Consider the following 14,261-nt stretch of genomic DNA (forward strand, 5'->3'; position numbering starts at 1 on the left):
AGTTAAGTGGCACAGTAAAAGTTTATATGGGAGCAGGAAGTTGCAAAGGGATTAAAGATAAATCAGTTTTTTTTTTAAATGACAAGAAGGAGAACATAAGATAGGAGCAGGAGTAGGCCATTTGGCCCCTCGAGCCTGTTCTGCCATTCAATAAGAACATGGCTGATCGATCATGGCCTTAACTCCACTTTCCTGCCTGCCCCCCATAACCCTTTACTCCTTTGTAGAACTAGAGGGGCAGAGAGATTTAGGGATCCAAGTACAAGGATCACTAACATCTGGTGGATAGGTACAAAATATAATTTAAGGGATTTAAGAACATTTGGAAAAGGGGATTCCAAAATAAAGCAGTGCAGCAATGGAGGGCATTCAGGGAAGAGATAGATCAGGTTAAAAACTTGTCAGATTCCTTTGAAGAAAAAAGGCACAGCATTCAAAAGAATTTAAAATAAAAAAAGGAGGCTTATGACAAATGTCAGGAGCAGGACTCAATTAACAACCAGGAAGATTATGGAGAAGTACAGGAGGGAATTGAAAAAGTTAATACAAAAAACAGAGGTTTCGAGTAAAGTTTAAAGATCAGGCAACATTAAATTGAACCCAAAAACATTTTGTAAAGTGTAAGCAGTTTGCTACTAAAAAAGTTGGGCCTATTAAGGACCACAAAGGAAATTATGTAGAGGTAGAGATCATGTTTAAAGTATTAAATGAGTACTTTGCATCTGTCTTCACAAAGAAAGATGTAAAGGTTACACTAAAAGAGAAGGGGCAAGTTATGGACAGAATAATAGACGGAGAAGACAAACTAAAAATATTACTGAAATTTGGTAAGTCACCTGGTCCAGATGGAATGCATTCTAGGTTGCCGAAGGAAGCAAAGGTAGAAATAGCAGAGGCATTTGTCACAAGCTTTCAGTCCTCATTAGATATACGACTGGTCCTGGAGGGTTGCTAATATTATACCACTATTCAAGAAAGGGAAGAATGATAAACCAGAAACTAAAAGGCCAATAAGCCCAACAATGGTGGTGGGAAAGTTATTGGAAACCAGACACAAAATAACCTTTCATTTGGAAAGGCATAGGTTAATCAAGGAAAGTGAGCATGGATTTGCTAAAGGCAAATAGTGTATAACTTGATTGAATTCGTTCATAACATAACAGAAAATGTTGATCAATGGAGTACAGTAGATGTATATATGGACTTTTGGAAGGCATCTGACAAAAGCCTTTCTGCCCATTTTGTGTCTGATGGCTCTTTGAAAGCAGTTGTGCTCAATCCCACAGAACCAAAGCAGGTAGATAAAGTTAAGATAAACATAAGTAATGATCTAATTGAAAGGTAGACAGGCTCAAGGGGCTGAATGGCCTATAAAAATCATAGAATTGTGCAGCATAGGAAATGACACTTTGGCCCATTGAGAGTGCCAGCTCTTTCAAAGAGCATTTCCCCACTCTTTCTCCATATCCCTGCAATATTTTTCTCCAAGCATTTATCAATTCCCCTTTGAAGCTCATAAAATCTGCATCCACCACCTCATCAGGCAGTGCATTTCAAATCCTAGCAATTTATTGCATTAAAAAAAAAGCTTTTCCTCATGCTGCCTCTGGTTATCGACACTTCAGCCACCAGAAAGTTTTCCTTTATTTACTTAATCAACCCTTCACATTTTTAAACACCTTTATCAAATCTCCTCTTAGCCTTCTCTGCCACAAGAAGAATCACCGTTTCTCCAGTCTACCCAGATAACTGTATTCCCTCATCCTGGAATCATTTTAGTAAACTTCTCCTGTGCCCTTTACAAAACCTTCACATCCTTCCTTCCTAAAGCATAGTGTCCAGATTTGGACAAAATACTCCAGGTGGAGCCTGACTAGTGTTTTAGGTTCAGCATAATTTTCTGGCTTTTGTACTCTTATACCTTCATTTTATAAAGCCTAGGCCCCCATATGCTTTGTTATCTTTGAAGGTGGCAGGACAGGCTGTGTGCACAAACACACCCAGGTGTCTCTTCTCTCACACCCTTTAAAATTGTACCATTTAGCTTGCATTCTCTCTTCTCATTCTTCCTACCAAAATGCATCACCTCACACCTTCCCATGTTGAATTTCATCTGCCAATCACTGCCCTCTTGAAGTCTATTACCACCTTCCTCACTGTTTACTACACTTCCAAATCTGCAAATTGTGTTCTGTACACTCAAATCCAAGTCAATAACATACATTAAAAACAGTACTTGTCCTAGTACTGAACCCTGGGGAACCACTGCATATCCCTCTCCAGTCTAGAAAAACAGCCAGCCATTCATTAAAACTGTTTATCACTTGGTCAATTTTGTATTAGTGTTGCTACTAACCCCCAGGCTTCACTTTTGCTAAAAAAACCTAATGAAGTACTTCAAACTGCTTTGGAAAGTTCATATACACATCAACTGTAGTGCCCTCATCCAACTGTCATTACTTCATCAAAATACTCAAATTTGTCAAACACTATTTGCCCCAGCAAATCCACGCTGGCTCTCCTTTATTAGTCCAGGGTTGTCTCAGCAGCTGTTAATTTTGTCCTGGATTATTGTTTCTAAAAGTTTCTCCATCACTGATATTAAACTGACTGACCTGTAATTTGCCAGGTTTATTACTCTTTTTTATTTTTTATTTTATTTTATTTAGAGATACAGCACTGAAACAGGCCCTTCGGCCCACCGAGTCTGTGCTGACCATCAACCACCCATTTATACTAATCCTACACTAATCCCAAATTCCTACCACATCCCCACCTTCCTTATATCCCCCTACCTATACCAGGGGCAATTTATAATGGCCAATTTACCTATCAACCTGCAAGTCTTTCGGCTGTGGGAGGAAACCGGAGCACCCGGCGAAAACCCACGCAGACACAGGGAGCACTTGCAAACTCCGCACAGGCAGTACCCAGAATTGAACCCGGGTCGCTGGAGCTGTAAGGCTGCGGTGCTAACCACTGCGCCGCCACCTTGAAAAAGGTTGTAACATTTGCAGTCCTCTGGCATCACCTCCGTATCGAAGGAGGTTTGAAAGTTTGTGGCCAGCACCTCTGCAATTTCTACCATTACTTCCCTCAGCAACTTATGGTGCACACCATCTGGACTTGGTGACTTATTCAATTTAAGTAAGGCCAGTATTTCTAGTGCCTCATCCTTTTCTATTTTTAATCTATTTCAGTATCCCGGCAACCTACTCGGTTACTGTAGCTTTGACAAAATCCTCTTCCCTGGTAAAGACCGATGCAAAGTACAGATTGACTAAATCGGCCATATTTTCTGCCCCTACCTAGAGATCTCCATTTTGGTCCCTAATTGGTCCTACCACTCCTGTGACAACTGTTAATATGCCTATAGAATACTTTTAGATCCTCGTCTTTGTTAGCAATCAGTCTGTTCTTGCACTGTCTTTGTCCCTCTTATTTCGTTTCACAGTTCTCCTCTGTATCTTTTACATTGAGACAAATTCTCCCTTGTATTATAAAGCTGACATCGGTCATGCGCCCCTTTTTCTGCTTTATCCTACTCTCTAACTCCATCAAAGCCCCACCTTTGGTTGCTCTCCCTTTCCTCCTTGTGGGAATATATCTAGACTGTACCCAAACCTTCTCCTGTTCCTATGAAACAAGCCAAATGACAATGTCACAGGTGAGCTAAGAAAGTTGGCGTCATTGATGGAATAGACAATACAGCACTGCACGTGTCGCACGCAATAATTATTCCATGGATGAAAAAGATTCAAGAAGTCTTTTCCAGTCTTGGAACAAATAATGTATTCAACTTCCTATGCAACATCTACCTATACAATGCACCTGTACAACCTGTGACATTATTAACTATGAAAGAGCAACTGGTTTGTTGAGAGTGGAGTTTTTGTCCAGAATGGCAGTTTTGCTGCAGTGTGGAACTTATACAATGTATTCAAGAATACTTGTCATCAAGAAGCTGATGGCATTAATGATGTGAATTTGCTTTAAGAGGAAGCATGGTATCTGGGTTCTAGTTGTTAGAATGTCACTTTGATGAGAGCAATGTTTGACTCCATTTTACTTCGATTATGTTTGCACTTGCACAAGTATCTTTATAGTTATGGCAAGGGAATATCCATGAGTACAACTGAAACTCACTGACAAGTGTGCACTCAACAGTTTAATTTCTCAACTGGCAGTGGCTTTCTTGTATTCTACAAATGTGAGATATGCCTGTAATTTCACACTATATTTTGGGTCATATAAAGTATGTGGAATGACATTCCAGTTACCTAGTGAGTAACATAACATGTGTCTATTACAAATAAAAATACTATTTGTTATTTGTCTGCTATAAATATGAATTTTCAGGTTTTACTTTATTAGTACAAACAACTTTCATGTTCAGTAAAATGTGTTTATGAAACAAGAAAAACTGGTTTCTCCATTATATTTTTATCACTGAACAACTAACTTCTATTCTTTCTTACCTGGAAAATCTTGGGTGCACTGACTAATGAGGCCAGGGCAGAAGAAAGAGTGGCTGAAAAGATTCCTGCAGTGATGAGGGGACCAAAACCAGACACCATGCTCATAACCTACAACACAAGAAAATAATGTTTAACAGCTCTTCTATTCTCTAACCTTGTAATTTGCAGGTTCCCAAGTAGACCCTTTCTCAAATATTTGTTTCATTTCTTTAATAAAAGGTTTTCTTTATGTCCATGCATCTTTTTCATTGATGTTTGGTTTCTTTACAGGCACATTTGATCGAAATGTGGTAAAATTTTACATTCTTACAGTATGCAACATCAAATGCCAACTGTAAACTTTTTAATCACTTCTACAACATATAAGGAGCTATTTTAAGAGATAAATGGGTTGAAATAATCAAGTGTCAGACAGAAAATAAATAGTAGCACATCTCCCTGTTGCGAGATGCATTAAATGTTCCAAGAAAATAAAAAAAAACTGAATTTGAAAAAAAAAGATTCTCTTACTCCTCATTCTAGGTTTACATCATTAATGCTATACATTGCTACAAAACTAGCATTCAGAACTTTTGACTGTTAAACTGAAAATGCTATAATAATCTGGACTTTGGTTGAATCTGTAAATTCTGGATAAATGCTGCCAGGCACTAAGTCATCAGAAAGGCCTTAGGCTTTGTGCAAAGCCAGTACATATTGGAAAATGATAGGTAGAATTCTGTAGTCCCGCCAGCAGAAGCAGCGGTGGACGCGGAACATGCTGGCCGCCCTCCATGGACCCACGCTGCCGCAATTTCGCAGCAGGCGGTCACTTTACATATTGACGGCGCCACCCCCAATCACGTGGCGGGGGCTACCTCGGCGACACCTTTCACTGTTACAAAAGTTTGTTTTTGTTAAAAATATTTTGAGAATTCACAGCCAAACTGAAGAAATGTTGGACCAGTTTCCCCACCCCCAAAGAAGTTCATCAAGAGAACATTTACTGGTTGTCACGTGACTCATTAAAAATAGAACAGAAACCCTGGTAATGGAGATATGTGCAGAGAAGTGACAGGTCAGAAGCTGGACTTTCTGTTTCCGGCTTCACTGTTGAAACATCTGGAGTTAGGAATGAACTGTTTAAAAGGGGTTGGAGTTTTAAAAAATAAAACTGAAAGACAGAACCCCAGCTCAGCCCAGCCTGTTCTATCTGTTTAAAAAGCCTGCAGAAAAAGGAAGAGAACTTCTAAGGAGAGAAGAGAATTCCCAAGGAAGGAGAGAAGATCACAAGCCAGCGTAGCCTTCCAGCACCTCTCAAAGACCCTGAGAATCCAACTGTGTCAACTCATCTTGTCTTCTGTCTTTGAAGAAAAGTCTGCTAAATTAATTCTAACACCACCTGAAAAGAATTGTTCTAAAAGATCCCAGGGACCCATCTACATGTACTGAGAGGCTAGACTGTATGCCAGTTTTGGAACATATCTCATCTGCTGTTTCTTCAAGAATGAACAAGTATTCAGCCCAAGTGATTTTTTTTTGTCTGTAACAGAGCTCTAAACATAAATCCCTTTTTTTCTGGTTAACCAGTATATGTGAGAGTGTGAGGGGCTAAGGTAAAAAGGGAACTTTAAAATTTCAATATGTGTGTTTATGCTTTATTTCATTATTGGTCAAGACTTGTTTTATAATAAACTGATAATTTTGCTGCTCGTTAAAGAAACCTGGTTAGTGTTTTATTCTGGGAAAAATATGATTGATCGTATCAGTAAGTGGGAAAATTTAAATATATGTTGTGACCTATGGAGAAGTGGAACTAGAATAAACATTGCACTCCTCTCGCCTCAGTTGTAACAACAGCGTCACTTATTGAAGGAACAGGTGCTGGCACCATTTTTAAAAGCTACTAGTTCTGCGAACACAGCATAATGCAGAATTCACCCCTTCCTCTCCACCATGCACATCAGAATGCAGAGTTCATTACTTCCCCACCTCGGTGGCGCCAACTTCCCTGAATGGGAATGCGAAGGCGTGAGAGTGTTGCACATTGCACTAAAGATCAGGAACTGAAGGGAAGATCGCTGCAGTTTACATTTTAATTCGTACAAAGATGCAATTTAAATAGGCTATCTCGGGTCCTGTCGCAGAGCAGCAGAGGGGCCGCCACGGAGCTTCCCCACTGCAGGGAAGATTGGGCCTGGCAATTCCAGCGTCAGGTTCTGTGACGGCCGCTACTGCTCCAATCCAGCAACCACCACCCACATCACCCCCCCGCACGCCACCCGCCAAGAATTTATATTTAATGATTTAGACTTGAATGTAGGGGGTATGATTGAGAAGTTTGCAGATGATGCAAAAATTCATTGTGTGGTTGACAGTGAGGAAAAAAGCTTTAGACTGCAGGAAAATATAGATGGTCTGGTCAGTTGGGCAGAAAAGTGGAAAATGGAATTCAATCCAGAGAAGTAATGCACTATGAGTTGTGCAACAAGGCAAGGGAATACACAATAATACACAATAAATGGGAGAAAACAGAGTAGACCGGAAGAGGGACCTTGGAGTGCATGCCCACAGATCCTTAAAGGCAGCAGGACAGTTTGATATGGTGGTTAAGAAGGCATATGGCATGCTTTCCTTTATTAGCCAAGCAGAGAAGTTATGCTAGAACAGTATACAACACTATGTTGGACCACAGATTGAGTACTGCATACAGTTCTGGTCACCGCATTACAGAAAAGATATGACTGCACGTGAGAGGGTTCAGAGGAGATTTAGATTTAGAGATACAGCACTGAAACAGGCCCTTCGGCCCACCGAGTCTGTGCCGACCATTAACCACCCATTTATACTAATCCCACCCTAATCCCATATTCCTACCACATCCTCACCTGTCTCTATATTCCCCTACCACCTACCTATACTAGGGGCAATTCATAATGGCCAATTTACCTATCAACCTGCAAGTCTTTTGGCTGTGGGAGGAAGCCGGAGCACCCAGAGGAAACCCGGTCTACTTGAAGAGCTATGATCTGCTGGGCTATGGACCTAGTGCAAGAATGTGGGATTAGGCTGGGTAGCTTTGTCAACCGACAAAGACATGAACAGCTGAATGGCCTCCTTCTGTGTCATAAATTTATGATTCTATGAACTTCAATGACTATTTCCCCACATTAACAGAGGCTAGATTTAGATTCTAGTCATCCCTTCCTAAACTGGCGACTACCTTTTAACCAATCTACATCCTTACAACAGAAAAATTCCAAAATAGAGAGTGTGTGCCAAGCAAAAATTTACACTGTCCACCTACAAATGACTCCGCTGGATAGGAAAATTGGGCCATTTTTGTAATAGGCACCAGACTTGCACTCCAGCGATAAATTGAAAATTACTCCCATTATCTCAGGTACTGGTGGGAACTTCTACACTCAGATTAAACTATGCTTCAATTGACCACATTAAGTAATTACCTGGAAGTTATTCATCAAACCAAAATTGCATGTCTCCGTATTACAGACAGAGAAATCGTATCCCAGCATACAGGCTGCTGAACCATTACACGTTATTGAAGAACTGATGGTATCATTGACACTTCCAGTAGCATCACGTACAACAGTAGCACCTAAGAGGAAAGCAAGCAAAAAAGATTTTACTGTTACGTACAGCTCGTCTCAAATAAATAGTTCAACTACCTTTTGGAGGTTATAGCTCAAGAAGCTTTCTGCTTATATAAGCTTGCTTTTATATAGTGCTTTCATGCAAGGTGTTAAATCAATCAAGTGCTTTTGAAGTGTAGACACTGTTGTAATGGAGGCAAATACAGCAATTAATTTGCACACAGCAAGGTGCCACAATAAACAATGAGGCAGATGGCCAGATAATTTATTTTGGTAGCACTAACTGAAGGATGAATATTGGCCACACCAGAAAAACACTAAAATAAAGGCAACATACTACAGATGCTGGAAATTTATTTATTTAGAGATACAGCACTGAAACAGGCCCTTCAGCCCACCGAGTCTGTGCTGACCAACAACCACCCATTTTATACTAACCCTACAATAATCCCATATTCCCTACCACCTACCTACACTAGGGGCAATTTACAATGGCCAATTTACCTAATACAGGGCATTTTCCCAATCCACTTCAGCCAATTTGCCCTCGTACCTTCATAATGTCCTTTGTTCAAATTTAACACCCTAGCTTCAAATTGAACTACCTCACTTTCAAACGTAATGTAAAATTCTATCATATTATGGTCATTCATCCCTAAAGGTTTTCTTACAAGATTACACAGGAATTAAAGTCAAAATCTTTCAGCAGTCTGAGGGTTAAGGTAGCTATCTCATTAATGTATTTATGATGAAAGTATTGATCAATTTGTGAAAATAAAAGCCTGTTATATATTACTTTAGTATTTTTATATTGTATGCGCAAAGATCTGGGCAAGTGCTTTCCACTTCTATACTTCAAAGCCTGCAGTACCCACTCAGCAGTATCCCAAGTTGACAAATGTAAAAGTGGAAAATCCTGGTCATGAAGTACTCTGTATGTGTTCATTTGTCTACAATCTCGTGTGCTCATGTTTCAGTTTCTAAACAATTATTCAAGAAAGAGTTATTTACCTTACCTATACAGATGGCAACGAATATATAAGTCAAAGTTGTTATGAAGATAGCCAACATTGTTCCTTTAGGGATAGCTACTTGTGGATCCTGAAATATAAAGTTGAGTCACAAAGCTTTGCTTTGCAAATAAATAATCTTAATATAAAAAGTAATCAATTTATTTCTCAACAGGAACATACCTTTAGATCACCTGAGATGTTGGCACCAGCAAGGATACCAGTAGCAGCTGGGAAAAAGATGGCAAAGATAGAGAAGAAGCTTTCTCCATCCCTGAAAGATGGTCCAAAATTCTCTGCAAATAGGTTAGCTGCATAGGTTAAAAATAATTATAGGAAACTGATAAATCTAGCACTCAAAATTAACGGATCTGCAAGTTTTTAAACTCTCCCACCAAACTTGCTTTTTTAAAACAAAAAAGCACAGAACTTGCCTTGATAGTTAAAGAAACCTTTGCTTCTTTTTTCAGTAGTACTTGGAATGACAGTCCCAATAAAAAAGTTAGCAATACCAATAAGAAGAATTATCAGAAGAATAACTTGAGCCTGTTAAAAGACAAAAGTGGCTGCTTAATTCTGCATCAACACCACACTTGCCATCACAGCAAGTAAGTGACAAAATATCATTTGGGTTTTATCAAAATAAGACAAGACACTTCATTAAAGTAACTTCTATTTTAAGCTATTTTAAAAATACAGCTAAAACCTTACCTTTGTTTCCCACTCCATGCCAGCTACAGTTATACCAAGAAGTACTACTACTGTAATGCATCCTACTATTCGTATATCATTGATTGGATCCACCATAAGTGCATTATTTTCCTACAAAAGGATGACAAATTATTGCCCAAAATAGTAATGAAGTTCAACAACAGAATTTTTATGAAAAGTGAATTAATTTATGCTACATTCTGGTCTATGTTGAAGTAAGTTCGTAAAAATGATACAGCTACATAACAAACTGGAATCATGGATTACCTTCAGGATATCCACTACGGTTTCTGCAAATCCAACAACATACATGGCCACAGCTACAGCATTAGCGAAGGAAAAGATTAAACCAATAGATCCACCAAATTCTGGCCCTAGACTCCTGGATATGAGATAGTAGGCACCACCTATTTAGGTCAGAAGATAGTTAATTCTAAAAAAAAACTAAAACCACATGTGGACACAAGATTGTGGCCAAATTATAATTATAGTTAAGGGAAAGGGCTCCTTAGAGTTATGGCAATTATATGTTTAACTCAGCTATACTGTTGCCCTTGGCTAGAGGTAACTTGAAGTAATGGAAATGGCCATTTAACTTTCTAGAGAACTGGACACTGAAATTATTTCCAAAGCAAAAATTGTTCCAAAGAAAATAAAAAAAATTTGAATCTTACTTCTCATGTAAATCATACAAATTAATTTTTAGGTTTTTTGCTGTATTAACAAAAATGTAATTGGAACAGAATTTTCAAATATACAAACCAATTCCACACAGGGTCTTCTCAGTACTACTCAAGAGGAAAGGACATGAACTTCTTGATGCATTTGGGCATCCAATGAAGTACCGTAATGATTCCAATAATGGCAATTTTGCTGAGTTCCTCTATCAATTCCTTTCAAAATCCGAAAAACCTCAATCAAATCAACTCACAATCTTTGATGATGTTCCAGGAAATACACGCCTAGTTTTTGTAATCTCATCATAACTTAACACCTAGGTCTGGAGAGGCAGAGCGAGGCAAAGCTACAAGTCAAAATACTAACATGCAGGATTGTGTGGAGCCAAGAAGTAGGCCTGCCTCTCCAGATTCCATTATAGAATCAGAGTACAGAAAGAACATTTTGCCCAAGTTTGTCCCAGTTCTTTGAAAGAACTATCCAATTCATCCCATTCACCTGCCCTTTCCCTATAGCCCTGAAAAGGAGGCATTTTCAAGTATACAATTCTTAAAGGGGAAGGGGGGGGGGTAAGTGCAGGAGCAGAGGGATTTGGGGGTATATGTGCACAAATTGAAGGAGGCAAGACAGGTTGAGAAAGTGGATAAAAAGGCATTTGGGACCCTGGATTTTACAAATAGAGGCACAGAGTACAAAAACAGGAAAGTTACGGTGAACCTTTATAAAACACTGATGCGGCCTCAACTGGAGTAGTGTGCCCAATTCTGGCATCACACTTTAGGAAGGATGTGAAGTGTTATGACTGAAGCAGGAGGAGTGCACGGTTTATTCTAGTTCCACTTCTCCACAGGTCACAACATGTATGCAAATTTTTCCCCACTTACCGATAGAGAGACAGACAAAGTCTCTATTTTTAATCACAGAATAAAACACACCAACTAGGTTTCTTGAACAAACAAAATTATCAGGGCATTATAAAACAAGTCTTAACCAGTAACGAAGCAAAGCATTAACTCAGATTGAAATATTAAAGTTCCCTTTCTACCTTTGTGCCTCTCACACACACAAGAACATAAGAAATAGGAGCAGGAGTAGGCCATTCAGCCCCTCAAGCCTGCCCTGCCATTCAATAAGATCATGGCTGATCTGTCCCAGGCCTCAACTCCTCTTTTGGGCCTGCTCCGCATAACCCTCGACTCAGATTTCAAAAATCTATCTACCTCCTCCTTAAATACACATTAGTAACCTAGCCTCCACAACTGAGGTAGAGGATTCCAGAGATTCACCACCCTCAGAAGAAATTCCTTCGCATCTCAGTTTTAAATGTGTGCCCCCTTATTCTGTAACTATGCCCCCTAGTTCAAGATTCCCCCACCAGTGGAAACATACTCTCAACACCTACCCTGTCAAGCCCCCTTAAAATCTTATGTTTCAATAAGATCACCTCTCATTCTTCTAAACTCCAATGAATAAAGGCCTCACCTGTTTAGCCGTTCTTGATAAGACAACCCCTTCATCTCAGGAATCAGCCTAGTGAACCTTTTCTGAACTGCCTCCAATGCTAGTACATCCTTCCTTAAATACAGGGACCAAAACTGTACGCAGTACTCCAGGTGTGGCCTCACCAACACCCTGTACAGTTGTAACAAGACTTCCCGATTCTTAAACTCTAACCCCCTAGCAATAGAGGCCAAAATTCCATTTGCCATTCTAATTACTTGCTGCACCTGCATGCTAACTTTGTGTTTCATGTACAAGAACATCCACATCCCTCTGTACTGCAGTATTTTGTAGTCTTTCTCCATCTAAATAATAATCTGCCTTTTCATTCTTCCTACCAAAGTGGATTACCTCACACTTTCCCACATTGAACTCCATCTGCCAAGTTTTTGCCCACTCACTTAACCTATCTATATCCCTTTGCAGATTCCGTGTCTTCTTCACAACATGCCTGCCCACCTATTTTTGTATAGTCAGCAAATCTGGATACACTACACTCAGTCCCTTCCTCCAGGTCATTAATATAGATAGTAAATAGTTGAGGCCCTTAGACCGATCCTTGTGGCACCCCAACCTGATCCCGACTCTGCCTTCTGTGCGTTAGCCAATCTTCAATCCATGCCAAAACATTACACCTGTTCCCCGCCCACCCCCCAATACCCTGAGCTCCTATTTTGTGCAATAACCTTTTATGTGGCACCTTCATGAACGCCTTCTGAAAATCCAGATACACAACATCTACCGGTTCCCCTTTATCCACGCTGCTTGTTCTTTCTTCAAAAGAACCTTAACAAATTTGTCAAACATGATTTCCCTTTCATGAAGCCATGTTGACTCTGTTTGATTGCATTATGTTTTTCTAAATGTCCTGCTATTTCTTCCTTAATAATGGACTCCAGCATTTTCCCAATAACAGATGTTCAGCTAACTGGTCTATAATTTCCTGCTTTCTGTCTCCCTCCTTTCTTGAATAGGGGCGTCACATTCGCAGTTTTCCAATCTGCTGGTACCCTACTGGAATCCAGTGAATTGTGGTATATTATGGCCAATGCCTCCACTATCTCTGCAGCCACTTCTTTTAGAACCCTTGGATGCAGGCCAACAGGTCCTGGCAACTTGTCTGCCTTTAGTCCCAGTTTGTCCAGCACCTTTTCCCTCGTGATAGAGATTGTTACAAGTTCCTCCTTCCCATTTACACCTTGTTCATCTATTATTGTTGGGATGTTTATAGTGTCCTCCACCATGAAGACCGATGCAAAATATTGTTTTAAATTATCTGTTGCCATTTCCCTGTTCCGTTATTAATTCCCCAGTCTCACCCTCTAAAGGTCCCACACTTACTTTAGCTACTCTTAATTTTTATATATCCGTAGAACCGGCCGCGGGAGATGGCTCGGAGAGCATCTGCAGCGCACTGTCGGCAATGCTGCATGCCTTTATTTAAACCACTGCAAAAAAAAAAAAACCCTTAGCAAATGTAATCACCTCTAAGTCTGCCAAATGATGCTTCACCTCCCGAAGGACGTGGATGAGCTTTCCGGACGTCGATGGTGGGCACTGAGGAAATGGCTTATTACCTGCACCAGATTCCACCCCCCCTCCCCCCCCTTCCACCCCCCCCCCCCCCACCCCCGTCCCCTTCCCTGCTCCACCCTCTCAGCTCACCCCCTCACAACCCCGTCCCAGCCCGCCCCCCCCCCTCGCACCATCTTCACCCCGCACCCCCTTCCCCTGCACCCCCCCCCCACCCCCTCCCTCTACCCCTCCCCCTTGCATCCCCTCCTCCCACCGGCACCATCCTACACCTGTGTAGGGGCCCCAACAACCCCACTGCCTTGTGGGCGTCTCGGGAGAGACCAAGGCTAAGGGAGTAAACCCTAACAGAAAATCCGGAGCGGAACCCCGTAGGCGGTCATGTGTCACCTTTGGCATGTTTCCGGCAGTTCCTGCAGCCATACTGGTGCCAAACGTCGTGTCCTGCACTCCTTTGGACCCCACCAGAAAGGCCGAGAGGGGGGTTTTGACGACTGGGCAACTCTCAACCTCCATAAATTTGCCCAGGCATGCGCCATGGAGAGGTCACTCCATAGTTGCCTCACAGCGACTGAAACAACACGGAAGGCAGCAGTTACGGGTTATAAGTCCAGATAAATTGGCGTAGAAACTGGGCGCCACGGGTTGCCTTTGTCGGTGGGAGAGGTCATTGCACCTCACTGGACAGCTACCGCCCGCCTCAAACCGGGCAGCCCCCGGTCAATAAGGTTCTGTCCCGCCACAGTCTGCCTGCTTCA

At 41.0% G+C, this 14,261-nt stretch overlaps 1 protein-coding gene across 2 annotated transcripts in view; it reads right to left on the minus strand.

The window, feature by feature from the left end:
• Nucleotides 1-14,261, minus strand: part of slc12a1 (solute carrier family 12 member 1) — a 145,562-nt gene that overhangs the window by 89,806 nt on the left and 41,495 nt on the right. For both annotated transcript variants that reach the window (XM_068015329.1, XM_068015328.1), the window contains exons 5-11: nucleotides 10,060-10,199; nucleotides 9,793-9,903; nucleotides 9,516-9,627; nucleotides 9,265-9,392; nucleotides 9,088-9,172; nucleotides 7,925-8,076; nucleotides 4,479-4,586 (exon numbers count right to left, since the gene is read on the minus strand). In XM_068015329.1, the coding sequence (XP_067871430.1) occupies nucleotides 4,479-4,586; nucleotides 7,925-8,076; nucleotides 9,088-9,172; nucleotides 9,265-9,392; nucleotides 9,516-9,627; nucleotides 9,793-9,903; nucleotides 10,060-10,199 (836 nt within the window). The remainder of the gene's footprint in view (nucleotides 1-4,478; nucleotides 4,587-7,924; nucleotides 8,077-9,087; nucleotides 9,173-9,264; nucleotides 9,393-9,515; nucleotides 9,628-9,792; nucleotides 9,904-10,059; nucleotides 10,200-14,261) is intronic.

This window comes from Heterodontus francisci, chromosome 35 (assembly GCF_036365525.1).
Source record: "Heterodontus francisci isolate sHetFra1 chromosome 35, sHetFra1.hap1, whole genome shotgun sequence".
NCBI classification, from domain to species: domain Eukaryota; kingdom Metazoa; phylum Chordata; class Chondrichthyes; order Heterodontiformes; family Heterodontidae; genus Heterodontus; species Heterodontus francisci.